General features: G+C 37.9%; 1 protein-coding gene across 1 annotated transcript; it reads right to left on the reverse strand.

Annotated features, from left to right (window-relative positions):
• Window positions 1-2,421: 2,421 nt before the first annotated feature.
• On the reverse strand, window positions 2,422-11,454 carry Ir64a (Ionotropic receptor 64a). Its single transcript, XM_017139381.3, has 9 exons — window positions 10,936-11,454; window positions 10,100-10,374; window positions 9,180-9,336; window positions 7,706-8,695; window positions 7,409-7,646; window positions 7,187-7,349; window positions 6,839-6,941; window positions 6,459-6,773; window positions 2,422-2,777 (listed from the first exon to the last, which is right to left on the reverse strand). The coding sequence occupies exons 1-8, from the start codon at window positions 11,452-11,454 to the stop codon at window positions 6,645-6,647; spliced, it is 2,574 nt and encodes an 857-aa protein (XP_016994870.2). The 3' UTR covers window positions 2,422-2,777; window positions 6,459-6,644.
• Window positions 11,455-14,162: the final 2,708 nt, after the last annotated feature.

The raw sequence follows: 14,162 nt of genomic DNA on the forward strand, positions 1-14,162 counted from the left end.
AAATTAAATATATTTTTTCCTGTTGCCTATTTTTATTTTTTTAAAAAACAATTCCCATTTCTGTGCATTTATTTTTTAAATCTATCTCAACATGCATTTAATCTGCCATCGAAATTACATTCAGTTTTTGGTTTATTGTTGACTTAACATGGACCATTTGCCGGGTATGTGACAATGGATGTATTCCCTCCGCATTTTCCATCGGTCTCTTGCTGTATTTATTAGTTAAGCCCACAGGCAGAAGTACTGAACGAGCGCTTTTGTTCCGCAAATGACAATGCAAATAACAAAGGGAAGACGAGTGGCAGCAGAGATTCAGATTCTTGTTTATTATGCAGCAATTACCATGGGGGCGTATACGTGTTAAGCGTAGGCAAAAGATAAATATTGTCCAAAGGACAATATTTGCTCAACGGCCCTATGTTTTTTGCACCCACTTTCACCCAACTATGTATCTCCAACAAGAAAACACAGAAACACAAAAACTTTGCCATAAGCACAACATAATCGTGGAATTATCATTACGGATTTGCAGCTTTTGTTTTACCATTTCGAATTTCGTATTCCCATTGGTGGTCAAGTCGTCAGCTTAAGTTCTATCTTGAATCTTGTAGCTTGTATCTGTAGCTTGCTTCTTTGGACTGTTTGTATCTGTGTCTGCTGAATGCCCACGAGTCGCATTTCGAGTTGGCAAAAGTTTTGTGGCCAGACTTTCGTTTCATTTGAATATTCTATATCTTAATGTAAGCATAAACCTTTTTATTGCACATTTATGAAATGGCATTTGCGTGACTTACTTTTTCGGACACTTGAAGTTAAGTTTGCCAAGGGAGAAAGAGATTTGTTTGTACACTAGTCAATATTGTTTAAAAGTTTATAGTTATTTTTTCTTTTCTTACAGAAAACATTTAAAGAAATTTGCATTTGTAAATTTTTATTTTTCCATCGTGTTTTCAGTGTTTTTATTATTTTATTTTATTAGATTAAGCAAAGACTTACTACAAAATGTCAAGAAAAATAGGTAATTTGGTGACTTATCCCATGTCAGCTAAAATCTTCATTGGTTTCCTGTTCGATTTGTGGCAATTCCTGTCTCCTCTGTGATTTACAAGATTCTAAGCCATTCAACAAACCAGGAAATCCCCGATAATTGCACTCAGTTCACAAATTTCTTTCTTTTTTTTTAGTTCCCAATGAAATTGAAGTGGATTACAATAATTCGCTTGTCGTCGGAGGGGCAGGAAATGGAGATCCCGATCGGAAGTTGAGTGGGGAGTTGGAGTTCCTCTACAATGGGCCACTGAATTAGTGCGCTTTGTGTCATTAGGTCTCGTTTCAAGTTGGGTGGGGATTTGGATTTTAAGGGAAGAGGGAATGGAATCCAGGGAAGAGGAAAACGGGAAACGGTAGTTGGTAAGCGGCAATCAAGTGAACGCACTCATCAAGCGGAGGACGCAAACTAACCACTTCAGTTGGCCTGCTTTAAACGCTTTTCAATTTCGAACATTTCGGGATTCGGGATTCTCTATTTCTATTTCGCATTTTTTTATCTCCCAGCCGACCACTGCTCCCTTTTGACCCCTCCTCTTAACCCCTTTCTGCCTTTGTGCGGCTTATCAAAAGTGCTCAGTCGTCACAGTGACAGCTCCCTTTTGCCTGTTATTTTATTCGCAAAGGCCGGAAAACGGAGTTTTAGGTTTTTTTTGTAAGCCTTAAAATGTTTTGCCACAGGCTGTTTACAAAATTTAAACGTCAGAAGGAAAATAAGGGGAAAATATAGGTAAATTAGTAAGCTAGAAAAACTCCTTTAAGGAGAGAATATGCGTGAAATTTTAGGCAGAATAAATTGCCCTATAAAAATGCTTCAATACGTAAATAAACATAATCCCACTTTGTTCTACTATATAGAAATGAAATATTTTTAAAAAAAGAAAATCCAAATCGATATATTTTCCAAATAATTTATAGCCATTGAAAATTTTTCCCCTGCAACTGAAGGCTACATTTTAGTTAACAACTCAACGACTGAGTCTTCTATTTCCTGACAATATAATTTATTTAAATTCTACCGCCTCCCCTTCTTGCAAAATAAAAGGGGAAGTCAACTTCCCTTTCGGAAGATTGATGACTCCCGGCGACGACAGCCACAGGTGTAAGAGTAGGAGGGTCCTGTATTTGTGCTCAGCATATTTATGATGAATTACCTGAGTCAGCTGGTCTCTATGCTCTCCATTAGATTACTTTCCATCATGTCACGCTCACTTTCCCCAGCTGTCAATAAGCAAATGGCAGCGATAAATCCTCCCCAGCCAATATACGATATATATATTGTGAAGCAGAGAGATCTTGTCGCTGCTCCGCAAATTGTTGACATTTTAATTGAAATTTATTGGGCCTAAGACAGCGGCCATTGTTCGACGATTTAAATGAATGAATGGGCATTGCTATATTCAACAGTTGAACAGTTGAACAGCTGAACAGCTGAACACCTGACAAACGCACAAATAGCGGAGCGGATATTGTAAATAAATTAAATAATATAATACACCAAGTCGGCAGAAAGTTTTCCATTCCATTTCCATTCTTGAGCCATGACAAATCCGCTTCCAATTCAATGGACAGCCGGCCAGGGAAACTCGGAAAATGCAACAGCACTGAATTGAAGGCAGCTCTGAAAAACTTGTCCGATTATAAATCAAAACTTTCGATTTTCCCTGGCTTCTTCTTTTCTTTCCGGTTTGCTACTGCTGCTCCTTGGCAACTTCCGGTGCCATCGGCTAGACGGAAAAAAAATATATATAAATGGGAAAAGAAAATTCTGCACAGACATAGAAACTTTCACAGATGAAAGGACGCAACTTGAAAGCGAATAAACGACAATTGATCGATTTTAAACTTTTGAGAAATGTAAATAATGCGTATTAATGATGTTCTGCCGCTGTCTATTTTCCCTTTATCTGCGTCTGACTTCTGTCTAAAAGTTGGCAATCGACAAAAACTGTTTTACTAGCATTTAAATAATATTTAAAAGCTTTTACGCTTCAATATTTATCATCCCTTGAACTACTATATATATTTTTGCATCTAATGCATTTGTACATTATTTAACAATGCCATGACTAACTTTTCACCTCTTGTATTCACCGGCATTCAGTTGATAAAAAATAAAATATGGAAAAAATAGTTTTGGCAACTGGCCAAACCAAACCGCCAGCACAGCAAAAAAGAATCATAAATTACAGTTGTCAACTATTATGAGGGTAAAACAACTGAACTAATCGAAAAGGACCAACAAAAAAAGAGAGGCAACAAAATGCCATTAAAGTTTACAACTTGTTTGGGGAATTAGTTGCAACAGAAGTGAATCAGGCAAAAAACAATTGCAGAAACATTAAATTACACATGCAGTCATGAATGGCCCTCAATTATAATCATTCATGTCCTCGAATAATTTATCATCTATGAACCTTAATATTAATTAAGCTCACTAAATTGTTCGTGGTTTAAAAGGGAGGGGGAATCAATGTTTTCAAAGGTTTAGTTAAAGTGATACTTATAATAAATTGTTTTTGATGCATAATCAAGTGTAAATATAACAAAAGAATATTAAGAGAATTTTATAATATTTAACATTTTTAATGCTTAAAATATTTTATAAAATTAGTTTACCGTTTTTAATATTTTACAATATTAATTTACCATTTTTAATTTAATAATAAAGCCTTTTCAAGTAGGCTTAGAACTTTCTTCGTAACCCAATCTCATTTCATTCCCAGCCTCACGAAACAGACAAAAAAATCCGTTCTGTGACACTCGAAATTGGCCACGTGTCTGGCTTTTCTCCACCCAACTCCTCCTCAGATTTCCCCTCAAATGTGTGTCACACACATTCTGTCGGATGTCGTATATGCTCGGAATGATAATGAGAATCCAGAAATACCTCGAATTCTGTACAAATTTGTTTAGTTCATTTGGCACACGGAGAAAGTTAATTAGCAAAGGTAAATATTGAATATGAAACACATGTAGAGATAATTGAATTTCTTGCATGAAAGAAAATTGTGCCAACATAATTGTTAACATAATTGTTAAATGAAATGGCTATTATTAGAATTAAAACTGAAAACCTCTAGAGATTTTTTATAGCATCCTAAAATATTAGTACGATTTTGTAAAGAAAGTAAAAGAATAATTCCAAGTGACCCAAATTCGTTTAGAACACTTTTCCACCTCATTCGCAATTCTCTTATCGCCGACTTGCCGTAAAAATTATCCCACAGAGCGGGGAGATAAAAAAGGTAAAGTGAGCTCTCACTTGATAATCAGGCACTCAATTATCCCCTAAGTTTTCACTAATTGGTTGGCTTAAAGTCAAGTACCGGGCAGACCTTCGACTTTCTTTCGGTCCTCAGTTCCCAAACCCCTCCGTTGCAGCTGTCACTTTTGAAAAGTTGCCCTCGCGGAGGAGTTGAGGGATTGGGATTTCTGCGGTAGCTGTTGCAATATTTTGGCGCATAATTCCTTCCCAGCGCTGTATATAAAATTTAATTAAGACGCATAAAGTTTTTCACACTTTGACACAGGCCCCAAAGCATATGCTCCTCCTCTGCTCGCTCCGCCTGTCCAATCGCGACCCGATCTCGCCCGGCGCCGTCTTAAGGGAAACTACTTTAGTTTGGCTTTGCGCGGAAACTTTTGGGTTCTGGCCAAACCTCGAGTTAAAAGAGAGAGAGGGAGCATAATTTCCCTGGCACACAGTGAAAAATAATTAAAAAGAATAGCATTTAAGTCTTTTAAAAACCATAAGAAACTATGAAAATTACTTAAGTTATGAATTCGCATTTAAAAGGTGTATAAAAGTATGCAGCAAGATGTTTCGAATACAGCAGAACGACAACTTTAAATAGTATTTACTGCACGCTTTTAAACACATTTTGTGAAATATTTAAAAATTCTAAGGATTTCTGCATAGATTTAATTTAATATTTGTTCATGGCCACCATTAATTATTTCATAAATATTTTGATACTTATATCAACTTAGTTTAGAATGAAATTAAATTAACAATCTTTTCCATTTTAAAATATTTTGTTTTTAATTCCTACAAACTTATCTAAATGATACACAAATATTTAAATTTTTTTAATGATAAACAAATATTTAAATGTATTCCAGTGATTCATAAACATTTAAATGTATCCACATTTTTCCTAGATTTCTCTCAGTGCAGCAGCACGCTGGCAAAGCGGGCAAAATTACGCGCCCTGCTGAGCGCTTTTGTTAATTATGCCACGGCTTCTGCAGGTCTCTCCCCACTCGACCCCACTTCGCTGCCACTTTCTTTCCTTTCGCTGTTTATTTTTCTTGGCAACCGCCAAAGTTTTGTTGCACAATTTGCTGCTCAAACAAAGCCAAAACAATTTAATTGTCACAGTCGACGAAGTGAGGCAACCAAATTGCATCTTATGGCGCGCGCGTAGATAAATAGCCAAGGAGCATGGATTTAACGGAAACCGAAGGCAAACCCATATGTCTGGCTAAAGTTTTTCAATCAACCGTGTTCTCTGTTCTGTTCGATAAAAACCGAGTAACCCAAAAACTCACTCAGTTTTTCGCCAACATCTTAACACTAACACGCCCATTGAACATTTACCATTAAACTTTCGGGGTTTTCTGGTTTTTTGTTTCGGTTTCGGGTCAACTACTAATGAGCAAGGACATTAAATGAAAAATGTTGACAACTTTTGGGCAGCTTGTTTTCTCGGTAACGCTTTACAGATTTTCACGACTTGTAATTGATTTGCCTCGACTTGATGTCGCTGTTGTTGTGGCTTTTTAGCCTAGAACTGAAAACTTAAGACTGCAAGAGGAACAATTCCTTTTACATTTAACAAACAAACACAAGGCGGTTAGGGGAGAAAAGGGGAAAAGCGGAAAAGAAATGCCTAAAAGCGGTACTTTGGCAAAGAGCCAAAATAACACTGGGCCAGGACGAGAACTTTTGTGTTTTTGTGTGAGCTCGCTGACAAGAAGCCTCCCGGTAAAAGGCAAAGATACAAAAAAATAAAAAATAAAAAAGGAAAAATATGAGAGGAATAGAAGGAAGGAAAACTGTGTTACAACTACTGAAAAACTTGTTATCTTAATGGATATTTTGTACTTCGTTTGTGGCCGAAATTGACTCACTCTTTTTCCTTCACCAGCTGCAAGGCATTTTCCACTCTTGGGGAAAAAAGCTAAGAAACAATTTCAGCATCTTGTGGATAAAACTCCTCGCAGGATATAGCAAATAAATTCTAATTCATTTCATTATCGCACTAAATCAATACCATCTGTCTCTCAAGCTGAGTGAATTATCGCAAGACATTAAAAAAAAAGTTCAAGCAACTACACAATTTAATTATGCAACCCCATCTCCGATTTGCTGCTCATCCAAGTTAATTTAATTAAACTTTTACCTTTTGACACATTCATGGTCTCCTGCGTGAAAATCGAATTTTCCCTTTGTGGCAAGCTAATGAATCGGAAAGCGCGCATTCAAAATGAACTGAAAACTTCCTTCACGACAATTAATTCCAGTTGAGCTCAAGTGTCAGGGCTTAAACTCTCTGCCTTCTGCCCCCTCGCATTTTATTGAATCACATTCAATTGAGTCTGATTATGAGGCGATACTGCCATTTCGAGTACAGAATCTCGCTGGCCAGAATCATTAGGGTGATGCCGTAGCTGAAAAGGAGTATCAACAGGGCGGAGCTCACGGTATCCATGTCAACCTGGAATTAAGCAGGCTTTAAATGTTGAAAACGGTGGGAAAAAGGGAAAAGTTCCCGGAACTCACATGCAGGTCTGAGGTCTCGATTTTCTTCACACAAGGCGGCTTCCTCGAGTGCCAGACATTAAAGTGATACGTTAGGATTCCAGTTTCGGTGACACGTCTTAATCTAAATTAAATTTAATTAGTTGTTAAAACACATACATTAATCACATTTATATTATTCGTTGTACAGGAAAATATAGGAATGTCCAATGGATTTTTTAAGTAAATGAGTTGAATCTATTAATATTTGAATTCAATGAAAATTTGTTTAAGTAGTATTAAAATAAATACTTAAAATATTATATTTCCAACTTTTCTAAAATTATTTTTTTTGTTTTTTTTTAAATATTTGCTTAAATAAATACTCACCCATATGAAATGACCTTTCTCATTGGAGAATTTTTCTGCATAATGCACACAGTTTTTTGCGGCGGAAACATGCTAACTTCGGTGAGATCGCAAATGTCCTGTTCGCTAAAGGTTTCAGCAATGATCTTGTAAGCCGCAGCCACATCCACATGAAAGGCAAAACCTTAAACAAAATAAGTTCTTAAAAAAAAGAATTATTAGAAATTATTTGAACCAACTTACGTTCATGCTTAACCCGAAGTAAACCCGTTTCTGGATCCAACCAATTGCTGGCTGCATTATCCTTTGCATGAGCCCCCGTTTCATGACTATGAACAATATCGCGATAGGATTTAGCAGGATCTGTAGAGGCTGGATTGGGATCCACTGGCTCATCTTCATCGGCCTCATTTTCCTTAGTGGTGGGCACACTAGTAATCTTTTTGGCATACAGTTCCATGGACACGGGATCTTTAGTGTGCTAAAAATATAAGACGTTTTTAAATAGAAAATAGATAGATTAATTTTCTATATATTTACCAGAAAATAATCCCTGTTGTAGAGAATATCCTCCATGCCCACACTTAGCGAACTGTGGACCAGGTCACTTAAGGTCTTTATAGTTTTGGGTTTCTCCATCAAAAGAGTGCCCACAATACTAGCGGAATAAAACTGATAGATACAAAATGAGAAGAGCAGACTGGTGATTACGATACAGCGACCCGAAACGAAACTGGTAGAAAATCCCAGACCCTGTTGGCAAATAATTCCCACAAAAAAGAGTACGGATTCGAGAAAGAGACCCACTCTTTCGGGAGATTTCTTCTGCTTGGCCTTGCGATCTTTGATGTACTTATTTAGCTTCTGGTAAGCGCGTTGCCAAAGGGTTCCAGCATCAATGGGTGATGAATCTTCACTATCCTCCATTTTTTCCTCAACTTTTTCTTCATTAACAACCACTGAAATTGCAGTAATGGGACGCACTTCCTCCTGCTGTTGTTGTTGCTGCTGTTGGTAATGATGTCTTGGAGGAGGTGCCCCTCCCTTCGGTTTAATCAAAGCCGAGCCATCGTGTGGCACCAGTTTCCATTCGATGGTGGTGAGAAACCAAAGAATAAATACTGTCAAAACACCACAACCTACAATTAAAACCCAAACATCGTTGGTGAAGGGTTGCAGGAATACGATACGATCCTTTTGTGTGCTCCTCGGATGTCGGAAAATGAAGCAAGGACGACTCGACCAACTGCGACCGGCCACATCGATCCACTTGTGCCTCTCCAGCCAGTAGAATATCGGTGCCCCACCAATATCCGTCTCGTTGCGAATAAGCGCCCCAATCATTCCGTCGAAGCGACCATTCTTCACATATCCCCACGAAGTCGTCCTCGAAAGGACGAACGTCCAGTTAAACATGTCGCGCACTGCCATCAGCAGATTGAAGTTGAAGCGGTTCATCGTGTCGATGTGACCCGAAACCGTGTGCGTGAGGTAGTACATCAGGGTGCCCGTCATGTTCTTGTTGGTCACCTGGCAAGAGGTCAGATATCAAAACATTATTGCACTGCGAAAAAGTTTGCTGGAAAAATTAAATACTACAATACAACAAAAATATAGCGCAACAAACTGATGTTCATTGGCAATTACTCATAGTCATTCTTAATAGTTGATTTTAGTTTATCTGAATATTTTTAGAAAATATAGGAGAGTTAAAAGATCTATTGTCAATTTAACTAAACTGAAAATAACACGTAAGGGCCAACACTTTATCAAATTCTTATTTTTAAATCAGAAATATTTTAAATTATTTCATAAATATATTTATTTATATTTGAATATTCATATGATGAAAGGAATTTGAATAAAAATCCTCACTCATCCTTATTAATTTAGAGACCGTTTTTCATTTTTTTTTTCGAGTGCACTACTGTCCCTCAGGATGATGATGAATCTTTCTGCTCCTTTCCCTACCCAAATCCCCATGCCCATTCCCACTCCCCCCAGAAACTCTCACCACAACCATGCATCGCAACCTGGCGTGCTGCATGTCCATCCTGCGACGAACTGTGGACGTGGTCCGAAACCATGTGTGCAACTGGATTCCCTCTGACGGCGTGAAGCTGCCAATTTCGGTCAGATTGACGTGTCCGCCGTAGTTGAGTCCGGGGTTCCTAAGCGAGAGGGTCCAAAACGGGAGCAGGTCGTTGTGGGAATTAGCAGTCGGGAAGTCGACAGTTGGGAAATTATGGCTGATGTGTTGATGGCAACTAAGGCAGAACGCTTTGCCCTGGCATTTCAGGGGAATGAATGGTTTTTGGGTCAAATGTTGGCGAAATGATAGCTGGTTCTTTGACTGAAAATGCTTAGAATCAATGCGGTTAAAAAGGAAATTAATAGGTATAACCGCCTTAACGAAATAGGAAGAGAAGATTATTCTAAAAATCGAATAATCACATAACTCAAATGAGCCATAAGCTTAGAATTACCAGTTAGTTAAATTCCTTTTCTTGGTATTTGAGTTGTTGTTTAATGACTTTAATTAAATACCCATTAAACCACATTTTGCCGGTAAAATTGAACAAGAGATTCCATGTTCAATAAATCATCAAATGGCATAAATAAATAAACATTTAAAAGCTAAATTTAAGGACCAATATGTCCTTAAATATCTAAGCCAAAAAGCTGTCTAAATCAAGTGAAAGTTTAAAATTATCAATTGAGGAAATAAACAACCGAAGGTCGGCTAATCGATTAACTTAATTAAATACTTGTTTATGCAATATATTTCAACTGAAAACCAATGAGTTAACAAAATGTCCTTGAGCTATTAAAGGACAAATTTCGAGATAATATTTTAGTTAAAGGACCATTCAATTCAAGTGGAATTTAAAGCTTGAGGTGATGCTGAGATGACCAGGCCAGTTAATCACTCACCAGACATCGAAGAGGGCGTAGTGGGCAGCCTCGGACATTCGCTTGGCCAGAGTGAGTTCGGTGTTCATGTACAGGTTCATTCCACCCAAGAAGCTCTCGATGGAGGGCAGGTCTTCATCATCAGTCGTCTGAATTTGCTGTCCCGGTGGCTTCTCCTCGGCCTTCTCATCGTCCCGTTTCGGAGTTCCTTCGGCTGTCTGCGGCCTTCCTTGCCAGGCGAAATCCTCTATCAATAGCCAGTGAAACTTCTCGCTGTAGAGCATCTTGGCGGAAGCCTTTGAAATGATTGTACTTGAGCACTTAATAAGGAGTCTACAACTTGACAAGGCTATGAGCGACAACACTCTGACAAATTTATTATCTAAGATTACAAAAGGTGAAGTTTTATGATGGTGTCATATTTAGTTTATAGTTAAATGTTTGTTGGCTCTAAGAAATCCATCTGCATTTTTAGAAATTAGTTATCCTAAATTCAATATTATTATGCTGCAATTTTAAATTCATAACTACAATTTATAAAAAAAATTTCTTTAAAAATAAATCTGCCAATTACAGACCTATAAAAACTCATCACATCAAAATCTTTTCATTTTTATCATCTTATCCATTTTAAAATTTAATCAATTAAATAATGAGATATTTACGATATAGTAATGATTGGAGAAAAAAACAAAGGTAACTTTTTTTTATTTTTGTACTTACCATAAATCAAAACAAAAAAAAAGTTTAAGCTCTTGAAAATTAAAATAAATTAAAGTATTAAGTGCTTAATTTTTCCCGAGTGTCGTGCACTCTCCTCCTCCTCTATTTCCCCGCTTTTCCCCTACTCATCTTACCAGCTCGAGAAATCGTCGACTGAGGGCGCCGCATGCCAGATCCACGACCGCAATTTGCCTGAGGGCTTCCATCCGCAGGACGTTCTCCAGCCACTCGGAATTGCTGTGCGCCTGGCTGGGCGACTGGCTGAAGGCGCCCGGTCGGTTGGGTCGACCACTCGGCGAAGTAGGAGCCGCCTGGGTCAGGACATCGAGAAGGACAATCCGCACAAAGAGCTCGCTCTCGTAGAGACTCTTAATCAGCTCAAAATTCTTCGCCGCGAAGGCGTCGCGTATTTCTGCAGCACTGGGGATTTGGTTTGGATGGGTTGGGGTCTGCGAATGGGGCTTCTGGCACGTGAAGTAGGTTATCCTGGGGATGTGCTTGTAGTCCTGGGCGAATTGCAATATCAGGCTGCTCTGCAGTAGCGAAGTGCGCCGCGGTTCCGCCACCCCATAATCCAAGTCGAGTTCCAGTAACTCACGCTCCTGCAATCCCTCGCAGGATAATGAGAAAATTAAGAGTAGCCACCAATGCATTGGATTTTCTAACAATAAGTTAACATTCAAATAATGCCCTTTATATATACCTAAAATCCCCTTTGTTCGTGCATTATTCATTCGCTTGGCTTTGACATTTTGCGGCTGTCAAAATTGAATTGAAATTGGCCCATAAATCGCTCATTGGAATTTCACTTTTCTTGTCAACTGACACCGGTCACCGTCATTATTCAATTTCGTTCAATTACATTTCATAATTCATGACCCACGCCCCCCACCTTTTTGCCCATGAATATGCATCAAGGATATGAGGGTCCCAAGTCCCAAGTGTGTGTCTCAATCCCACACACAAAAGTCCATTGGTCCTCTGGGGCTCAACGCTTCCCATGTCATAAATTCGGACAGTTTGTCACCTTAATTGAATTTCCATGCCAATGTTAGGAAACAAAGCCAGAAATCATTCGTAAAAATATAAAAAAGCTGCAAAATGGTATTGAAATTTAAATTTCTGCGGGATTGTAAGGTTTAATGAATTTAATATTATACCTTTTGTTTTAAAGAAATGACAACGGAACAATTTTTTATAAATCTTTATTTAAACATTTGATTTAAACATTTTTATTATATAGTAGCTATAAGTAATATTTATGAAAATATTTCTATATTCTTACACATATATCCTTAAACGCAAAATGAAAATATTTAACTATTTCGTTAATATTAAAAAGTATTAAAAAAGTTTATAGTAATTTTCTCCTTAAATTTAAAGAATAAATTTAAAAATGTTTATTAAATTGTCTTTGACCATATAATTTAGCTGTTTCTCTATCTTTTACCTTCTGACTAAAGCCAACTTCTGTTGTTTCCACTAGTGTTTTGTTTTTGCCTTCGTTTTTTTTTCTTCCGGCTTTTCATTTCACATTTTATTTTTGTGGTTAAACGAGGAGCCAGCCGCAGCACAAAGTCATATTTCCTTATTATCTTTGCCACTGCCATAATACCCGAAAAAAATGGAATTATTAATGGCACTGTCCATTCGCTCGCTGCTAAGTGGCGCAAATTACATTTTTGTTTATTTTTCCCACAACTTGGCCTTGGGCCCCCCAAATTTGCCCTATTTACAGCTGTTAAGGTTGTGCTTTCTTCCTTTGACTGCATCGTTTTTTTCTCTTGTTTATTGTTTCCTGGCCACAAAATATATATTTTGGCGTATGGCTTTTGGCGTTCGTTGAAATCCCTAATTGTACTTGGAAAACGCGTTGGAGCGCATTGCTTTAATGGGCTTTCAAAGCTTGTGGATGCTTCAACTACCTTTGGAATTATTTATTTCGCTCTTTAAGTGGCAGTGGAAGCAGAGGAAAATGTGGGGAAACAGCATAAAAATTGTTGGGCAACTACGGCATATGCGTAATATTCTCTAGTTTTGTTTTTAAATTCAACGTAATATGCTTAGGCCAATTTAAATGGCTTTTTGAGTGGAGGGAAAATTTAAGTAATGTGAGCATTCACTTCCCTCCTTTGGGAGCCCCACTAAAAGTGCAACTAAACTGTCCATAATGAGTGGCTAAAGACCACGTTTGCTGGGCAATAAAAACCGACAACGACAACGACAGGGCTGACAATTGCCAAACAAGAAGTTTTGCAAACGGCAAAAAGAAACTTTTCATAAAGGACACTCACTCTATCCCTAGAATATTTTTTTTTGCGTGCCCTGAATATTGGCTAAAGTGTCAACGGCAGTCGCAAGTGCGGCTCTGCTTTATGAGCTGCTTCTGTCCCCCTGCAGAAAAGCCAAGTTTCGTCCTGCAGGACGGGAGAAACCACAACAAAGGCGAGCCAAAGTGCAAAATGAACAACCCAAGCCAAGCATCCAGGGGTCGGAGGTCAAAGGGGATCAAGGGGAGCTGAAATGGCAGTGGGAAGTGGCCTACCAACGACATTTGCATGCAAATGATGCACTTGCAGGCGATTCGCTTCTCTGGGAGCTGCAAGCAGCAGATGAACTTGTTTTGTGCTAATGAGATCAGCATGCAAATCGCCAGCTAAGGACAGGAAATTGCAATGCAAGAAGTGTAAGGATAATGGCTCTTGCCAATGCATCTTATTCCGAATGCACAGCACACACAATCGGTGAATATTATGACAAGTCGCATTAATCAACAGGCAAAAGCTCTTACCTTAATGACGACTAAGCTCTTAACTCTTAATGAAATGAAATCAGAGTGGGTGAAAGGTAAACATCACTTGGATAAAAATTGTTTATTAAGTTAGTATTTAAAATAACTCAATAACTTAAAGACTGGATTTTTCCTTAGATAAAATATGCAATTTTATAGATCTTTATTACAACATTCTGTTTTTCTAAAATTAAAAATTCAAAAATAAAAATTTAAGCACTTGACTATGATTAACATTTCCTTTGGAGACTTTAGTTTTTTCTACTGCCCAGAAACTTTTTAATGTCTGAATAATTTCTGAAGGCCTTTTAATGAGCACATTTTCACTTTCATCGCTGGGACTTTTACTTTTCGCTGTCTGGAGACATTTTACCCAGCATTGCGATGAAGTTGACAAATTCCGCTGACATTTAAGCGGCAAAAATATTAATAAGTGCGAGGCGGTAAAAACTTGTCATGGCTTTTATCCTTGAAATACGCAGCATAGACGAAAAATTGCAGCTGTGTCCTGAGCCCCGAAGGATATTCCATTTGGTGCAACTGACTTGACAGACAGCTGTGACATTTGTT

The sequence above is a fragment of the Drosophila takahashii genome, chromosome 3L (assembly GCF_030179915.1).
Source record: "Drosophila takahashii strain IR98-3 E-12201 chromosome 3L, DtakHiC1v2, whole genome shotgun sequence".
NCBI classification, from domain to species: domain Eukaryota; kingdom Metazoa; phylum Arthropoda; class Insecta; order Diptera; family Drosophilidae; genus Drosophila; species Drosophila takahashii.

What these genes read in the sequence shown, in the direction of transcription:
- Ir64a (XM_017139381.3), bottom strand. Translation starts at nt 11,454, where the DNA reads ATGCATTGGTGGCTACTCTTAATTTTCTCATTATCCTGCGAGGGATTG. An exon ending in GTCGACGATTTCTCGAGCTG is followed by an intron (nt 10,375 to 10,935) that starts GTAAGATGAGTA and finishes ATCATTTCAAAG; the next exon opens with GCTTCCGCCAAGATGCTCTA. An exon ending in TCGAGACCTCAGACCTGCAT is followed by an intron (nt 6,774 to 6,838) that starts GTGAGTTCCGGG and finishes GCTTAATTCCAG; the next exon opens with GTTGACATGGATACCGTGAG.